Raw genomic sequence first — 13,827 nt, 5'->3', positions numbered from 1 at the left:
CTCAAATTTATCATTTTTATTTGTTCTGTAGGAGCTGAAACCTCCCTTTCTCCCTTCTAAGTTCTTTGGCTAGTTTAATAATTAAATTGATTTAAGACAGAATAACATGAGAAATGAAATATTTTAAATGTTCCCCTATCATTACCTGGGTGTGATGCGGTTTTAGAGTGGTGGGGGTCCAGAGCCTATGGCAAAGGAAGAATTCTTGAGACATCTTTGATGCAAAAAGATGAATTTCTTAAAGCACAGGAAGAGGACCCATGGGCAGAAAGAGCTGCATTATAAGCTTAAGGAGCTAGTAATTATATACCTGGGAGTTGGGGGAGGTAAAAGCAAGGTTTCCAAAAAGGACTTTGATATGCTAAAGAAGATTCTCAAGATACTGGATAACTAGCTTTGTGGAGCTAAGGTGGTTTTTCCTCTAGTAAGGCATTAACTTTAAGACAGTAGGGAGTTCTTGAAGAAATGTTATACTCTGCTTATCTTAAGTATTTGTCAATGGGCTGCAGGTTACAAGGAAATTCCATTTTATTTACCATTTCCTTCTTGCCTTTGTTCCCCCCATCACTATGGAGGGGAGGGTGATGTTGGGGCTCCAGGAAACTGAGTCTATAGTTTTCTGAAGATTAGGCTATTGATAAGATTGCCTTTTTCTTGTAAATTACTAAGACATTTGTATACTGATGGAGACTCATGTTTTGCATAACCATGATATCTATCAGTTAACCATTTGTTTTCTCCTTTACTTAGTTTTAGGGCAGCCAGGAATGCCTAGGAATGTCCCACCTTGGGGGGCGGGGGCCGTATGTGGGTTGCAGGGTGTTAGCTTGTGCTTTGCCCTCAGCTTGCCTTGGGCTCCTTCATTGGGTGAGTTATATGATTCTTGGAAAACGATGCTCTTTCTCTACTTGGAGAAACTGATAGTCTTGACCTTTAAGCCTGTCATCCCGTCTGATTTTGCTCTCTTCATGCCAAAACTCTACAGTTTTGCTATTTTAGAACTCACCTTGGTTCACTTCATGTGTCCTTTGCAGTGATAATGTATATAAAGGGAAGTCAAATAAAAACACATAACTTTGAAAATAAAATGCTGAGACATGCTTTGGCCTTCCTATTGCCCAATATGCATTTATAACTTCAGGATAGCAAGTCAAACATTTATGAAGCAGTCCATGGTCAACTTCCAAATGAATCCACACAGGTATACTAACTTAAAGTTCCAGATATTGCTGGGGCTCTCAGGTTGGTCCCGTATACTACTTGAGTATCTCTGAAAGTGAACAGTATGAAGTGAGACATATAAAATGCATCATCATATGACACAAACATTTGCCACACAAACAGAAATGAAAATTTGCTTCCAATTGTCCTGATTCTTAAAGTTGGAGAGTAAAGAGTTTCAATCAACATTTAATAAGTATTTATTGAACACTGTGAAAATTAATTAAGGGAAACCTTGCTGAAATGGAGTCTGGAGGGTTGGCACTGGAAGCTCTCATGCCCTACCACTAGTCCTCAATTGCTAATCTAACAAGAAAAGACAGACCTTGCACATGGATACTACTTGAGCTACTACTTTCCTATCCCAGCAGAAGGAAGAAAGACTCCCCCTGCCCTGCAGTAGTTCAGCCAATAAGAGACATTCACAGCTCAGCCAATGAGAAGCCACTATACTTCCAACTCCCAGTTTACTCTAATGGACTTTTTGTTTATGACAGCTCCTCCAATGTCCCCCTTTCCACTATAAAAGAATATTTCTTTCCTTTGCTATGCTGACTTGCTTATGGTTCTGTCATAGCTTGCTTGTCCTTGATTGCAGTTCTCTGCTATTCCCAAATAAGCCCATCTTTTGCTGGTAAAATAACTGGCAGGTTTTTTTTTTTAATTTTTTATGTTTATTTTTGAGAGAGAGAGAGAGAGAGAGAGAGAGCAAGTGGGGAAGGGGCAGAGAGAGAGGGAGACAGAGAATTCCAAGCAGGCTCTTTGCTGACAGCAGAAAGCCCTATGTGGGGCTTGAAGGGCTCGAACTCAAGAACAGCGAGATCATGACTGGAGTCAAAGCCAGACACTTAACCAATTGAGCCATGCAGGCACCCCATTTTTTTTTAAGTTCAAAGCACCCACTATGTGTTGGAAATACCATGGTGATCAAGACAGAGAAGTCCTCTGGAGCTTACATTCCAGTGGGGCAGAAACATAATAAACAAGAAAATTCAATAATTATAGACAGTTTTAGGTGTCATGCAGAAAGAAATAGAAATAAAATTGAATACCTGAAGAAGGCAACTTCAGACAGTGTGGTTAGAGGAGGCCTTTCTAAGAAGGTAAAATATTTATCAATGACAGTTTCATAAACAGTGAGTATGAGCAGCCATGTGAAAAAGTAGGTAAATTATTTCAGGCAGAGAGGATAGCAAAGTGCAAATGTAATGAGGAGAGAGGAAATCTCGATGGTTTGAGGATCAAACAGAAAGCAAGAGTTCATTCCTGGTACAGTGAGAGATTAGAGGAACAAAGAGATACGTAGTTCATGCAGGTCTTTCATGTAGGATTTCATTCAAAGATGATAACAAGGTAACCTCTTGGGAAATATTCAGCTTCCCAATATTGAGAGTAACTTGATATGATTTACATTTAAATTAAAAAAAATCATAGTGTTGAGGGTAGTCTCAGTGTGATACGTTGGCAGATCAGATAGGGGGGAGGGTGGGAAAAGGAAGAGTCAAGGATGATACTCAGGTTCCTGGCTTGTACCTTAAATTCAAGAAAAAGTGGATGAAATTAGAAGTTAACCACAGTTGTTCAGCCAGAAATGATGGCATGTTGGACCAGAGTGATGCTGGTAGAAAGGGAGCAAAGTGGACAAACTGATTCCATCTGATGGCTCTGTAGGGTTGCTCTTACTCTCTGTGACCCAGAGGGTAAGCCTGGTCTATCTGTAAAAATAATGCTTCTTCAAAATCTCATTTCAAAAACTTGCTTAACAGAAGGAAACAGTGCAGTGAGAATGGGATCAAACAGTAGAGACTATGTCAGTAACTGAAAGTTCCACACCTGCCTCAATGTGCGTCTTCTGTCCAGGTCTCTTGGAGAACCTTTCTTTGTCTTAATTTTATATCTGACTGCACCAATAAGTAGGCCAACCTTCATTTTTTTTAATTCCATTCCAACAGTCTCACTAAAAACCAGAAAGTCTTCAGCTGGTTATCAGACTTATACTCACTAGCAGGATGACCACAGAAAAGTGACTTATCTTTTCAGAGCCCCATTTTCCTTATCTGTAAAGTGTGAGCAAAGATATCTATAAGATCACTAGCAGATTTATATAACATGTTAATGTATTGTGCAAGTTATAATAAACCTTTCAAATAGAAAGCAGAATAATTTTTTTAATTTTTAATTTTTTAATTTTTTTAAGTGTATTTATTTTGAGAGAGAGAGAGAGAGAGAGAGAGAGCGCATGGGTGTGGGAGGGGCAGAGAGAAGGGGAGAGAGAGAATCCCAAGCAGACTCCACACTGTCAGTGCAGAGCCTGATATGGGGCTCAAACACAAATTGTGAGATTATGACCTGAGCCAAAATCAAGAGTTACAGGCTTAACTCACTGAGCCACCCATGCACCCCTATAATTCTTTTTTAAAAATATATTTATTTTGACAGAGAGGGAGAGAGAGAGAGAGAGAGAGAGAGAGAGAGGATGCAAGTGGGGGAGGAGCAGAGAGAGAGGGAGAGAGAGAATACCAAGCAGGCTCCTTGCCATCAGCACAGTCTGATGTGGGGGCTCCATCTCACAGTCAGTAAGATCATGACCAAAGCTGAAATCAAGAGTTGGATGCTCAGCCAACTGAGGCACCCAGGCTCCCCAAAAGGGAGAAGTTTTATGAGAGAAATACATACAATAATAAATGCATAATAAATGTAGTCAGATCTCCACAGAGATCTGTATTTACTTATTTAGTCTTCTCAAAACCCAGATGAGGCAGATAGGGAATACAATTATGCACATTTTATAGATGAGAAAACAAAGGCACAAGATGAAGTAAAATAACTTCTTCAAGATTAAACAGCTGATGAGAGGCAGAGCCCAGTCTTCCCTCTCAAGCAGTGTGACTGGAGTCCTTGCTGATGCTTAAACCAGTGATTCTCCAACTGTAGCTATAGTAGGAATCCTGAAACGGGATTGTTAAAACACAGATTGCTGGGACCTACCCAGACATTTTCTGATTCAGTAGGTTATGAGGGAGGGGTCAGAAATGTGCTTTTCTTACAAATCCCAGGAAGATTTGGCTGCTACTGGTCCCATTGATCCTGGGACCATGCTTTGAGAACTACTGCTAAAAAGGCTGCCTACTTATAATGATCTGAGCACCAAATTCTGGTTTGCGTGTAAAATCAATTTCATTTCATATCATTTCAATATATGTCAAATTTTCAGGAATGAAACTTCTGGATAAATCAACAGAGGATAGTATTTTTTTTTTTTTTTTTTCTGCTGGGACTTGACCAAGAGTTATCTAGCATCAACATCAAGGTATGGGTTGAATGACCATCTGATGAGATATTTGTATTCTAACTCGCTGAAATTATCTCTGTTTTCAGAGAAAAGGCACCCATCACTTTTCCCGATTCTATAATTTTATGTAGAGACATAATGAGTATCTGAACGTCATATTCTGTTTTCCAGCACATTGATCCATGAGCATTTTAGATGATGAAATATATCTTTGCATTAGAAATTTACTTAAAACATCTTTCCATTTATTCCTTATGTTAAATTTGGTATTTTAGTTTTCTTTTTTTATTAAATGTATAAGTAGCTTATATTATATACACATTTCACTTCAGAATGGTAAAGGTCTCTATAAAATATGTTATAAAAATAAAACATAGGGGGGGCGCCTGGGTGGCGCAGTCGGTTAAGCGTCCGACTTCAGCCAGGTCACGATCTCGCGGTCCGTGAGTTCGAGCCCCGCGTCAGGCTCTGGGCTGATGGCTCGGAGCCTGGAGCCTGTTTCAGATTCTGTGTCTCCCTCTCTCTCTGCCCCTCCCCCGTTCATGCTCTGTCTCTCTCTGTCCCAAAAATAAATAAAAAACGTTGAAAAAAAATTTTTTTTAAAAAATAAAACATAGGGCCTGATCAGTTTGAGAATCATGCAATTTTCCTCCCTGCTAACGGAAAGAGGACCAGCACTTTACTTTGAGGGGGAATAGTTTGTAAATAGTAGATAATTGGAAACAAACTAAATTTAAAATCAAGTTATCTGAGGTTTATTTTTGAATCTCAGTAACTAGCATTGTGACATCTAGTGAGTTATTATGATCTCTGGATCTCTACTTTCCAATAGTAAAATTAATCCATTAGACTAAAAGTTCTCCAAGATCCCCTTTTAGTTATCATTCAGTGAATAAAGACTATTTAAACTATCTTCACAATTAAGTATGCTACTTGATTACATCTATCAAAGAAATTTCCAACTGGATTGTTCAACTCTTCAATATTGACAACCTAGTAAAAGACTTCATGTTTTAACAAATAACACACTTTGGGGAAACTTCAGAAGGCAATGCTACTCTGTTGGTGTATCGTTAAGTGTGTTACTGTAATTACATGATGTCAACTTTTAATCTCAAGCATAGGGCTATGAAATCTAAAAGGCCACACCCTTGCCTTTGCAGTTTTTGCCTACATTAGAAAGCATACTCACTTCTGAGCTTTCAAGAGCAGTTCCTCTTGCCAAATTGAAATTGGCTTCCAGGCTTCAAAACCAAGATAAGGTTATACAGGGGAGAAAAAAAATTTCCTCTACCCTTCAAAGGTTCTCCTAGCTGGGATAAGAATTAAATTGACATGAAACAGATTAACAGGAGGAAATAAAATGTGATTTTGTATGTATGGGAACCCCACATACAATGATAAGTTCAAAGCCAGAAAGGCAAAATGAGGTATGGACTCCATCCTGAGCTGAGGAATAGGCTAGGGGCCTGGCACATCAAAGGAGAAGGGGACAATTCACAGGGCAATAAGAAGAGCGGATATTTGGTAATTAGATCTTTGCCCTACCATGCAGATAGGCCAGTCAGATAAAATGTATCTCTGGTACTAAGTCTAATTCTGGAAAAGATCCTCAATTAGATTTTTCTAGGTAGTTGCGGGATAAAAAGTTTCTTTTCTTAAAAAAAAAAATTTAATGTTTATTTTATTTTATTTTTTGAGAGGCAGAGCGTGAGCTGGGGAGGGGCAGACAGAAAGGGAGACACAGAATCCGAAGCCAGCTCCAGGCTCTGAGCTGTCAGACCCAGCCCGATGCAGTGCTTGAACCCAGGAATGTGAGATCATGACCTGAGCCAAAGTCAGACACTCAACCGACTGTGCCACCCAGGCACCCCAAAAAGTTTCTCATGACCAGGTAGGGCTTGATTGCCTTCAGCTCAAAATAGTCAACATGCCTCAGTGGCATGTTTTGGGGAGACTTGCTCTGAACCCCCTCAGTTATTATGCATTTATTTTAAAACCGCAGGACAATTTCTGAGTGTGTGTGTGTTTTTTGGTTTTTTTTGTTTTTTTGAGAGAGAAAGAGCCAGAGAGAGAGCGGGAACATACACTAGTGGGGGGGGGGGGGGGGCAGGGAGAGAGAGAATCCCAAGCATGCTCTGCATGCTGTCAGCATGGACCCTGATTTAGGGCCTGATCCAGGAACCTGATGGAAATCCATGACCTGAGCTGAAATCAAGAGTGGGATGCTTAAATGACTGAGCCACCCAGGTGCCCCAATTTCTGGGTGTTTTTAAGTCATAATCTAGGGAGACAAAGGTGAATAATGAGCATATTTATTTGTAACCACTGTGATGAGGGCAAAATACGTGTGCCCTAGAGGACAGGGACACATAAAAGTCTATCTTGTTCATCACTTGCCCTTGATGCTGACACACAGCTTGACACCTAACAGGCTCTGTGTATAAAAGAAGCCCCAGCTTCCACCAATAGTCAGGAAAAGTCACAGGAGCTCTCCCAGAAAAGGGTGATATTTAAACTAAGCCAAGAGGCACTTGGAAACAGTGTTACATAATAATTATTGGCAGTCACACTGGCACACTGGACCTGCTCATAAAACCAGCTTTCTCCTACCAGCTTCCTTCCTCACCCTGGGCAAGTTACTTCCTCTCTCTGGGCCTCCTGCTTTTCATCTGTAAAAGAAGGGGTGGAGGTCCACAATCTCTGACAGCTTTTGTGCATGTGTGTGAGTACTTGCCTTTACTAAATCCTATAAAGTTTGCAGGGAAAAAAAAAACCAACTGATACACAAAAACCTGCAAGTTTGCACTCCAACTGAATTCTCTTGTGGATAATAAGTAAACAACGTTAACAGGAAACCAAACAAAACCAAGCAAAAAACTGCTGTGAAACTTTTGGCAAACGGAAGGAAGAGCAGTTCTCAAACAGCTGGGGTGCCTGGGGGCAACATTTTCCCCAGTGGGTACAAAATAACTGAGTTGGTGAGGACTAACTGGGGAAGGGGAGGGAGTAAAAGAAAACTCCACTTGTTAGATCGCTTCCTCTCTGGGTCTTTTTCACACTTTCTGTCTATTCCCACCCCCACCCCCTCACCTCAGTTGTACGTCTGTCTCTTTCTGATCTATAGTTCCTGCCTACCGCCGCACATTGTTCCCCCCCCCCCCCCCCCCCGGGGTTACTTCTCCTAGAACAAAGTCACTGTGGCTCTTAACTCCTCTTTGAAGACGTCCCATGGTAATAGACCCTGTCTGCAGGTTCAAGCCAGGTTCCGGTGGAGCTGCGGCCAGGTGCGGAGCTGCGCGCACCCGGGAGCACGTTACTGCGCCCGAGCGCCCCTCCCCCCGCCCCTGGGGCCCCAGACCCCGCCCCCGCCCCTTGCAGGCCGTGGGTTTCCGGCAGCTCAGGCTATTTTAAGGCGCGCTCTGTGCTGATCGCCTCGCTGTGAGCCCTCTGCTCTTCAGGGACGACTTCGTCCTTCTCCTCCCCTTTGGGGCCCCGCCAGCATGGGTCCCAGGCCCCAGTCGCTGCTCGCCGCCCTCCTACTGCTCCTCGCCGTCGCTGGCCCCGCGTACTGCGACACACCTGCCAACTGCACCTACCCTGACCTGCTGGGCACCTGGGTCTTCCAGGTGGGCCCCGTTGGTTCTCAGAGCGAAGTCAACTGCTCGGTTATGGGTAAGCCGCGGCGCCCCGGCCTCTCCCCCTTCCCGCTTTGGCCCGGGACTCCTTCCTTGCCTTCCCGAGCTCTCTGCCCCCAGCGTCCACGCGGAGCGCGGAGACCCGAGGCCGGTGCTAGTGGAAGCCAGGATGGACTTGAGGCCCCTTGGGGTGCCTTTTCCCGCTCCAGGGCCGAGAAGTCCAAGCTGAGCGGCTGAGAACTTCTAATTGCACGTTTCCTTAGCTATTCCCGGGGCCTAAACACTTTTTCGAGAACTTTTTTTCCCCTTTTTAGTTTTTGGGTTTTGGTTTATTTGATTTGGAAGAGAGTTGAGACCGTGCAATCTTAGGATCTCCCTGCCCAATCTGCATATTTTTATAAAGCTGTGCCCATGAAAAATAAGCTCGAATACTGGAGAAAATAGCAAAAAAGTTTTTTTCCTTTTGTTAGCTTGTGGGAAAGAGCCTTTTTTTTTTTTGCCCAGAGTTTTTGACTTACACGTGTGTTGAAGCTACTAGTCCGAGAAAACTTTCGGTATTGGCTCTGCGCTTTTTCGTGTATTGCAGGGAGGTAGATAAAAGTACTCCCCCCCACCCCCCGGCCCATTCATTCTTTTTTACTTTCTACTTCTTCGTCGTCTTTTTTTTTTTTTTTTTGGAAATAACTCTTTAGTCAGTGATTATATTTGGGAATGTCCAGAGCCAAGCACAAAGTCTGGCTTATGGAAACCTCTGAAAGAAATGTCTCGTGTTAGAACACACTGGGATATTTCATATGTCCTCAGAGAACATAGCTACCCTGAGGACAAAGAATTTAGAGAAGGGAGAAGAAAAAACACACAATCTCTGTCAAAAGAGGCACTCTTGTTCTGCCCAAACCCTTACCACCCTGTGGCATGTGCAGAGTGAGGGAAGCTCTCTGCCTCAATTTCCTTGTCTCAGCAGGAAAAGATTGCCAGGTCATTTGTTACTAAAACAGACCTATTCAACTATTCCAACTCCAGATGACTGTGTGGCATTTTGTAGTCCTGGGCATTATAACCACCTTCTGTTTTAAAAGTTGAATTTGAAGGTCCGAAGCAGAAGGAGAACTGTTCTGTCACATGCAGCCTCCTCTTTCAGAGTATTCATCTGAAACGTGGAAAAACTAAAGTGTGAAACCCCCAGATGGACACAGTAGAACCCTTTCAGACAACCTCTGCTTATAAATCGTGCCTTTGACTTTAATCTAGTAAAGACACATGTAGATCCGAGCTCTTATCTTCTGAAGGTTGAAAGCTTAGTTCCTATTGGCACAAACTAGCTTTATAGGATAGAAACCTTGAGTTTGCCTAATAGCGTGGAAGGATTCAGATTATGAGGTTCTGAACTGCTAGAGCCATTGAGAAAGATACCCCATTTCTTCCCTAAAGAGATCATTTCCTTTGTTCTTGTGATATGATAGCAGATCTTTTATATTTTGTATTTTCCATTTTTTGACTACCATTTCATATTCTACCCATTTTGGGCTGTCATTTGAAACATCCCTATTCCTCTTTTTCTTCAGTGTTTCGATGCTCTGGGAAGGTAGGGCTGTACTTTTGGGGGAGTCTCTGCCTGGTGGGCCACTGGACATATTTCTGTCTTTTGAGCCTTCACTTCACTGGTTTTCCCGAGACACCTGTGGGAGTGTACAGGATGGAGACTCTGATATCTTCACAAGCCAGACTGGTCCAAATCCAGTGGCATGAAAGGAAAGCAGCTTAAAAATAATGGAAATTCTAGAGATTTCCCTGCCATTTGCAGTCCAAATAATTTTCCTCTGTTGTGCATTATTATTTATTTATTTATTTTTAGGACCACCAGAAAAAAAGGTAGTGGTGCACCTTAAGAAGTTGGATACAGCATATGATGATTTTGGCAATGCCGGCCATTTTACCATCATTTACAATCAAGGCTTTGAGATTGTGTTGAATGACTACAAGTGGTTTGCCTTTTTTAAGGTTAGTTTTGTTGGGAATGTATTTGTATTTTCAGTGATTTGATATCTGAAGCTTCTTCTAATAAGACTCTCAGAATTTTAATTTTAGATTAAGAAGATAACCAGAATTGACACCATTTTTCCCAAGAGATATTAGATGGTGTAATTTTGCCACTTTATTTAAAATTGTGAATTCAGTAAATTAAAAAAAAAGAGCTATATTTGAATATGTACAACCCATCTGTATTGAAATTTACATTTCGGTAAGTATGACTAAATTTATTTATTACTACACCTTTACTTTTAAATGTTGCCTTAGTCACTTGGCTCTGTACTGAATGTGTAGGAAAGATATGGGCATTATAAATTTCTTTTTCTTGGAATTATTATCCTATCCTACCATTGCTTGTTGACTCTGAGAAATTGATGACACATTCCTCAACTTAATAATGATGGATGGGTTATGTCGCAATACACCCATTGTAAATGGAAAACGTGTTTCATTCCTATCAGACATCATGGCTTAGCCTGCCCTACCTTGAACATGCTCAGAACACCTAAATTGGCCTCTAGCAAAATCATCTAACACAGTCTATTTTATAGTGTGTTGACTATTTCATTGAATTAATTGAATACTGTAATAAAAGGGAGAAACAGAATGGTTGTAAGTGTATCACTGGTCCACCCTTGTGATCATGGGGCTGACTGCTACTGTTCAGCATCACAGGAATGTTTCCTACTGCATAGTGCTAGCCTAGGAAAAAATCAAAATTCAAAGTCTGGTTTCTACTGAACGTGTATAGCTTTTACACCATATGTATGTGTGTAGCTTACCAAAGATGGTAAGTTGGACCACCGTAAAGTCCAGGACCATCTGTGTTATAATGTACTAGATGTATTAATGTGAATAACTCCCTTTAGTGAGCTGAGACAAAGAGATAGAGAGCGTGAGTTATGCCTTGGGCTGAAGTAAAATGTAGCTCCGCCAGTCCAACCTGTGTTCTTCTTTCACTGGGGAAGAAGCATTGTCCGTTCTTGTATTTTAACACCTGGCTTCCCGTTGCATACATATGCTGAGGTATAATAGCTTATTTAGCACAGATTTCAGTCCATCCCAGATAACTTTCTGAAGTTGGAACTTTTCCTGTTGGCAGAGTATTAACTGCTGTAAGTGAATTGAGGACACAAGCCTGAGACTCGCTGTTTCTTACTATAAATAGAGTATAAACAAAAACAGACTTGCATGGAGTAGGGTTTACAACTTTTGGAACATCTGGTAAGAGTTGGCCAATTACAGGGATCTGTGGGAAAGTGGGGAATGAATCTGTTTAGGATGATGAAAGACAGGGGACTAACAAAAGAGTCACCTCTGAATTTATTGTGATTTTTCTAACCTGGCTTGTGATTTAATCACTGGGATATGGTGCTACATCTGAGCCAAGTATATTTCTTAGAATAACAACTTTCCTTTTTTTTTTTTCCTTAACCTTGAGAATCCCTCTTTAACATGAAAAAAGGGAAGAGAGACCAAGAGGAAAAAATTATCCCCCTCGCCTGTATTAGCTGGTTTGATACTCAGTGAGAACTGATCTATCCTTTCTGATCTATCCAGTTGAGAGCCAGCTGGTCATGTTTTTTAGTTGGAACCCATGCTTGACCATTTATGAAACGTTTTAATATCACCCCTGGATACTATGTATTTAAAAAAATAGTATCTATATGAATTTTTAAAATTGTGATACATAGGTGGTAAGCATAATTCATTCTGAATATAATTCTTGATCTGCTTATTGATGAGCCTAGGGCTTTGCAGACTCCTTGTCAGTACTCTGCTATAGCCCTTCAAAAGTTCTTTGCCTTTTAGGTGAGAACCATTTGCCTATGGAATTGATGTACAAGGAAAGACCTATTCAAGCTAGTTGTTGACTATGTACTCTACCCGCCTCCCCCTTGTCCTTTTTTGCCTGACACTTAGTAGACACTTAGTTGGTAATTTGTTTAAATACTGAAAATGAATCCATGAAGTGGAATTCACTTGAGAAATAGGAGGTTGAAGTGTAAGTTGGGAAGTTGCATACAAATAGATGAGTAAGTAAAATAGTTTTACCCATTTGGCTTAGAAAAGTTTTCTTTCTTACCTTCTGTAGAATGGGAGAAACTGTTGGGCAAACTTCTAAAGTCAGCATTTAATTGCCTGAGCCATAACCAGAAATAGATCTGAGCAGTTTCCTTTTATTAATATTTTTCCATCAGTTTGTCTGCTCTCAGCTTAAATAAGAGTCCAAAGCTGGTAGGTACAGAGGGGACAGCTGGTGGCTGGAGGAGGAATCAGAATGCCTTTTTGTATTTCCCTTGAAATTACAGTGTAAGCACATTTGGTATTTTTCCATAACCTCAGAATGTTAAGTCATGGGTCAGTAGAGAGCCACTTCATAAAGTCAAATAAGGTTTTAAGTGTACTTAACCACAAGTGGGAAGAATCAATACATACACTGTTGTTGGGTAGACCCCTACTTAATCACAGGCTTCTGGATGGCATTCTCTGATTAGGAGCAAGAAAAGGAAGAGTGTTCTTGCATTAACTGATTTCAGTATATTTTTTGAAGTGCTTTTTTAAACAGAACCATTATCAGGGCTGTGTTTTCCTGCTGAAAAATCAGTCACTCTGACTGGTCAATAGTTAAGTTTTGTGATAGGATCATAATTTTAATAAACAGAGTAGAATATACATAAGATACTTGGTTTTAAAATTTCTCTTAAGCTAATCAAGCAGTTCTAGATAAACATGTTTTGCAGAGTGAAAGAATCTATGCTCTTTTGGCTCTTTTGGCAAATCCAAGTGACAGAGTAATGGGGAGCTGAGTTTTAAATTTAAGAAAAATTATAGAGTGGAATTGACTGTAGATAATAGGAAAGGCAAATATTTTTGGTGACACTGGCTAACACAAAAAACTTGCTGGATTTTTACCATAAGTATCAGGGCATTTCCTGCAGAAGTACCAAATTAGGTGTCTAACTCAAGAAAAACGCAAACGTCTTTTTTTAATAAGATTTCTTTTCTTTTTTTTTTTAATTTTTTTTTTTTTTACTGTTTATTTTTTATTTTTGAGACAGAGACAGAGCATGAACAGGGGAGGGGCAGAAAGAGAGAGGGAGACACAGAATCTGAAACAGGCTCCAGGCTCTGAGCTGTCAGCACAGAGCCCGATGCGGGGCTCAAACTCACGGACTGAGAGATCATGACCTGAGCCGAAGTCGGATGCTTAACCGACTGAGCCACCCAGGCGCCCAATAAGATTTCTTTTTTTTTTTTTTTTTTTAAGTTTATTTTGAGAGAGAGGAGGAGAGAGCAAGTATGTGTGAGCAGGGAAAGGGCAGAGAGAGTGCGAGAGAGAGAATCTCAACCAGGCTCTGTGTAAGTGCAGAGCCCCATATGGGGCTTGATCCCATGAACCATGAGATAATGACCTGAACTGAAATCAGGAGTCAGCTGCTTAACCATCTGAGCCACCCAAGCACCCCAACCAAAAACCTGTTAATGTCACAGAGCTTTGGTCATTTATTCTACAGACTTAGAAAATATCTTTTAAATGAAAATTTATTTTTGAAAAGGTAGAATTATCAAGATGTAAGCAGTATTTGTTATTTAGAGTGTCTCATGTAAACTACAACGTAGTGTTCAACCTACCACTGTTAA

At 40.9% G+C, this 13,827-nt stretch overlaps 1 protein-coding gene across 2 annotated transcripts in view; it reads left to right on the top strand.

The window, feature by feature from the left end:
* The first annotated feature begins 7,902 nt into the window (after positions 1 to 7,902).
* CTSC (cathepsin C) overlaps positions 7,903 to 13,827 on the top strand; it is a 37,537-nt gene continuing 31,612 nt past the window's right edge. Inside the window, exons 1-2 of one of the 2 annotated variants that reach the window (XM_019450046.2) lie at positions 7,903 to 8,188; positions 10,007 to 10,152. In XM_019450046.2, coding sequence (XP_019305591.1) covers positions 8,017 to 8,188; positions 10,007 to 10,152 — 318 coding nt within the window. In that variant the 5' untranslated portion in view covers positions 7,903 to 8,016. The remainder of the gene's footprint in view (positions 8,189 to 10,006; positions 10,153 to 13,827) is intronic. The other variant, XM_019450045.2, reaches the window with a different exon arrangement.

Source organism: Panthera pardus, unplaced genomic scaffold, assembly GCF_024362965.1.
Source record: "Panthera pardus isolate Hobbes unplaced genomic scaffold, ASM2436296v1 HiC_scaffold_12, whole genome shotgun sequence".
In the NCBI taxonomy this organism is placed as follows: Eukaryota; Metazoa; Chordata; class Mammalia; order Carnivora; family Felidae; genus Panthera; species Panthera pardus.
Note: the sequence above shows the minus strand (reverse complement) of the source record. Positions and strands in the feature narration are given on the sequence as shown.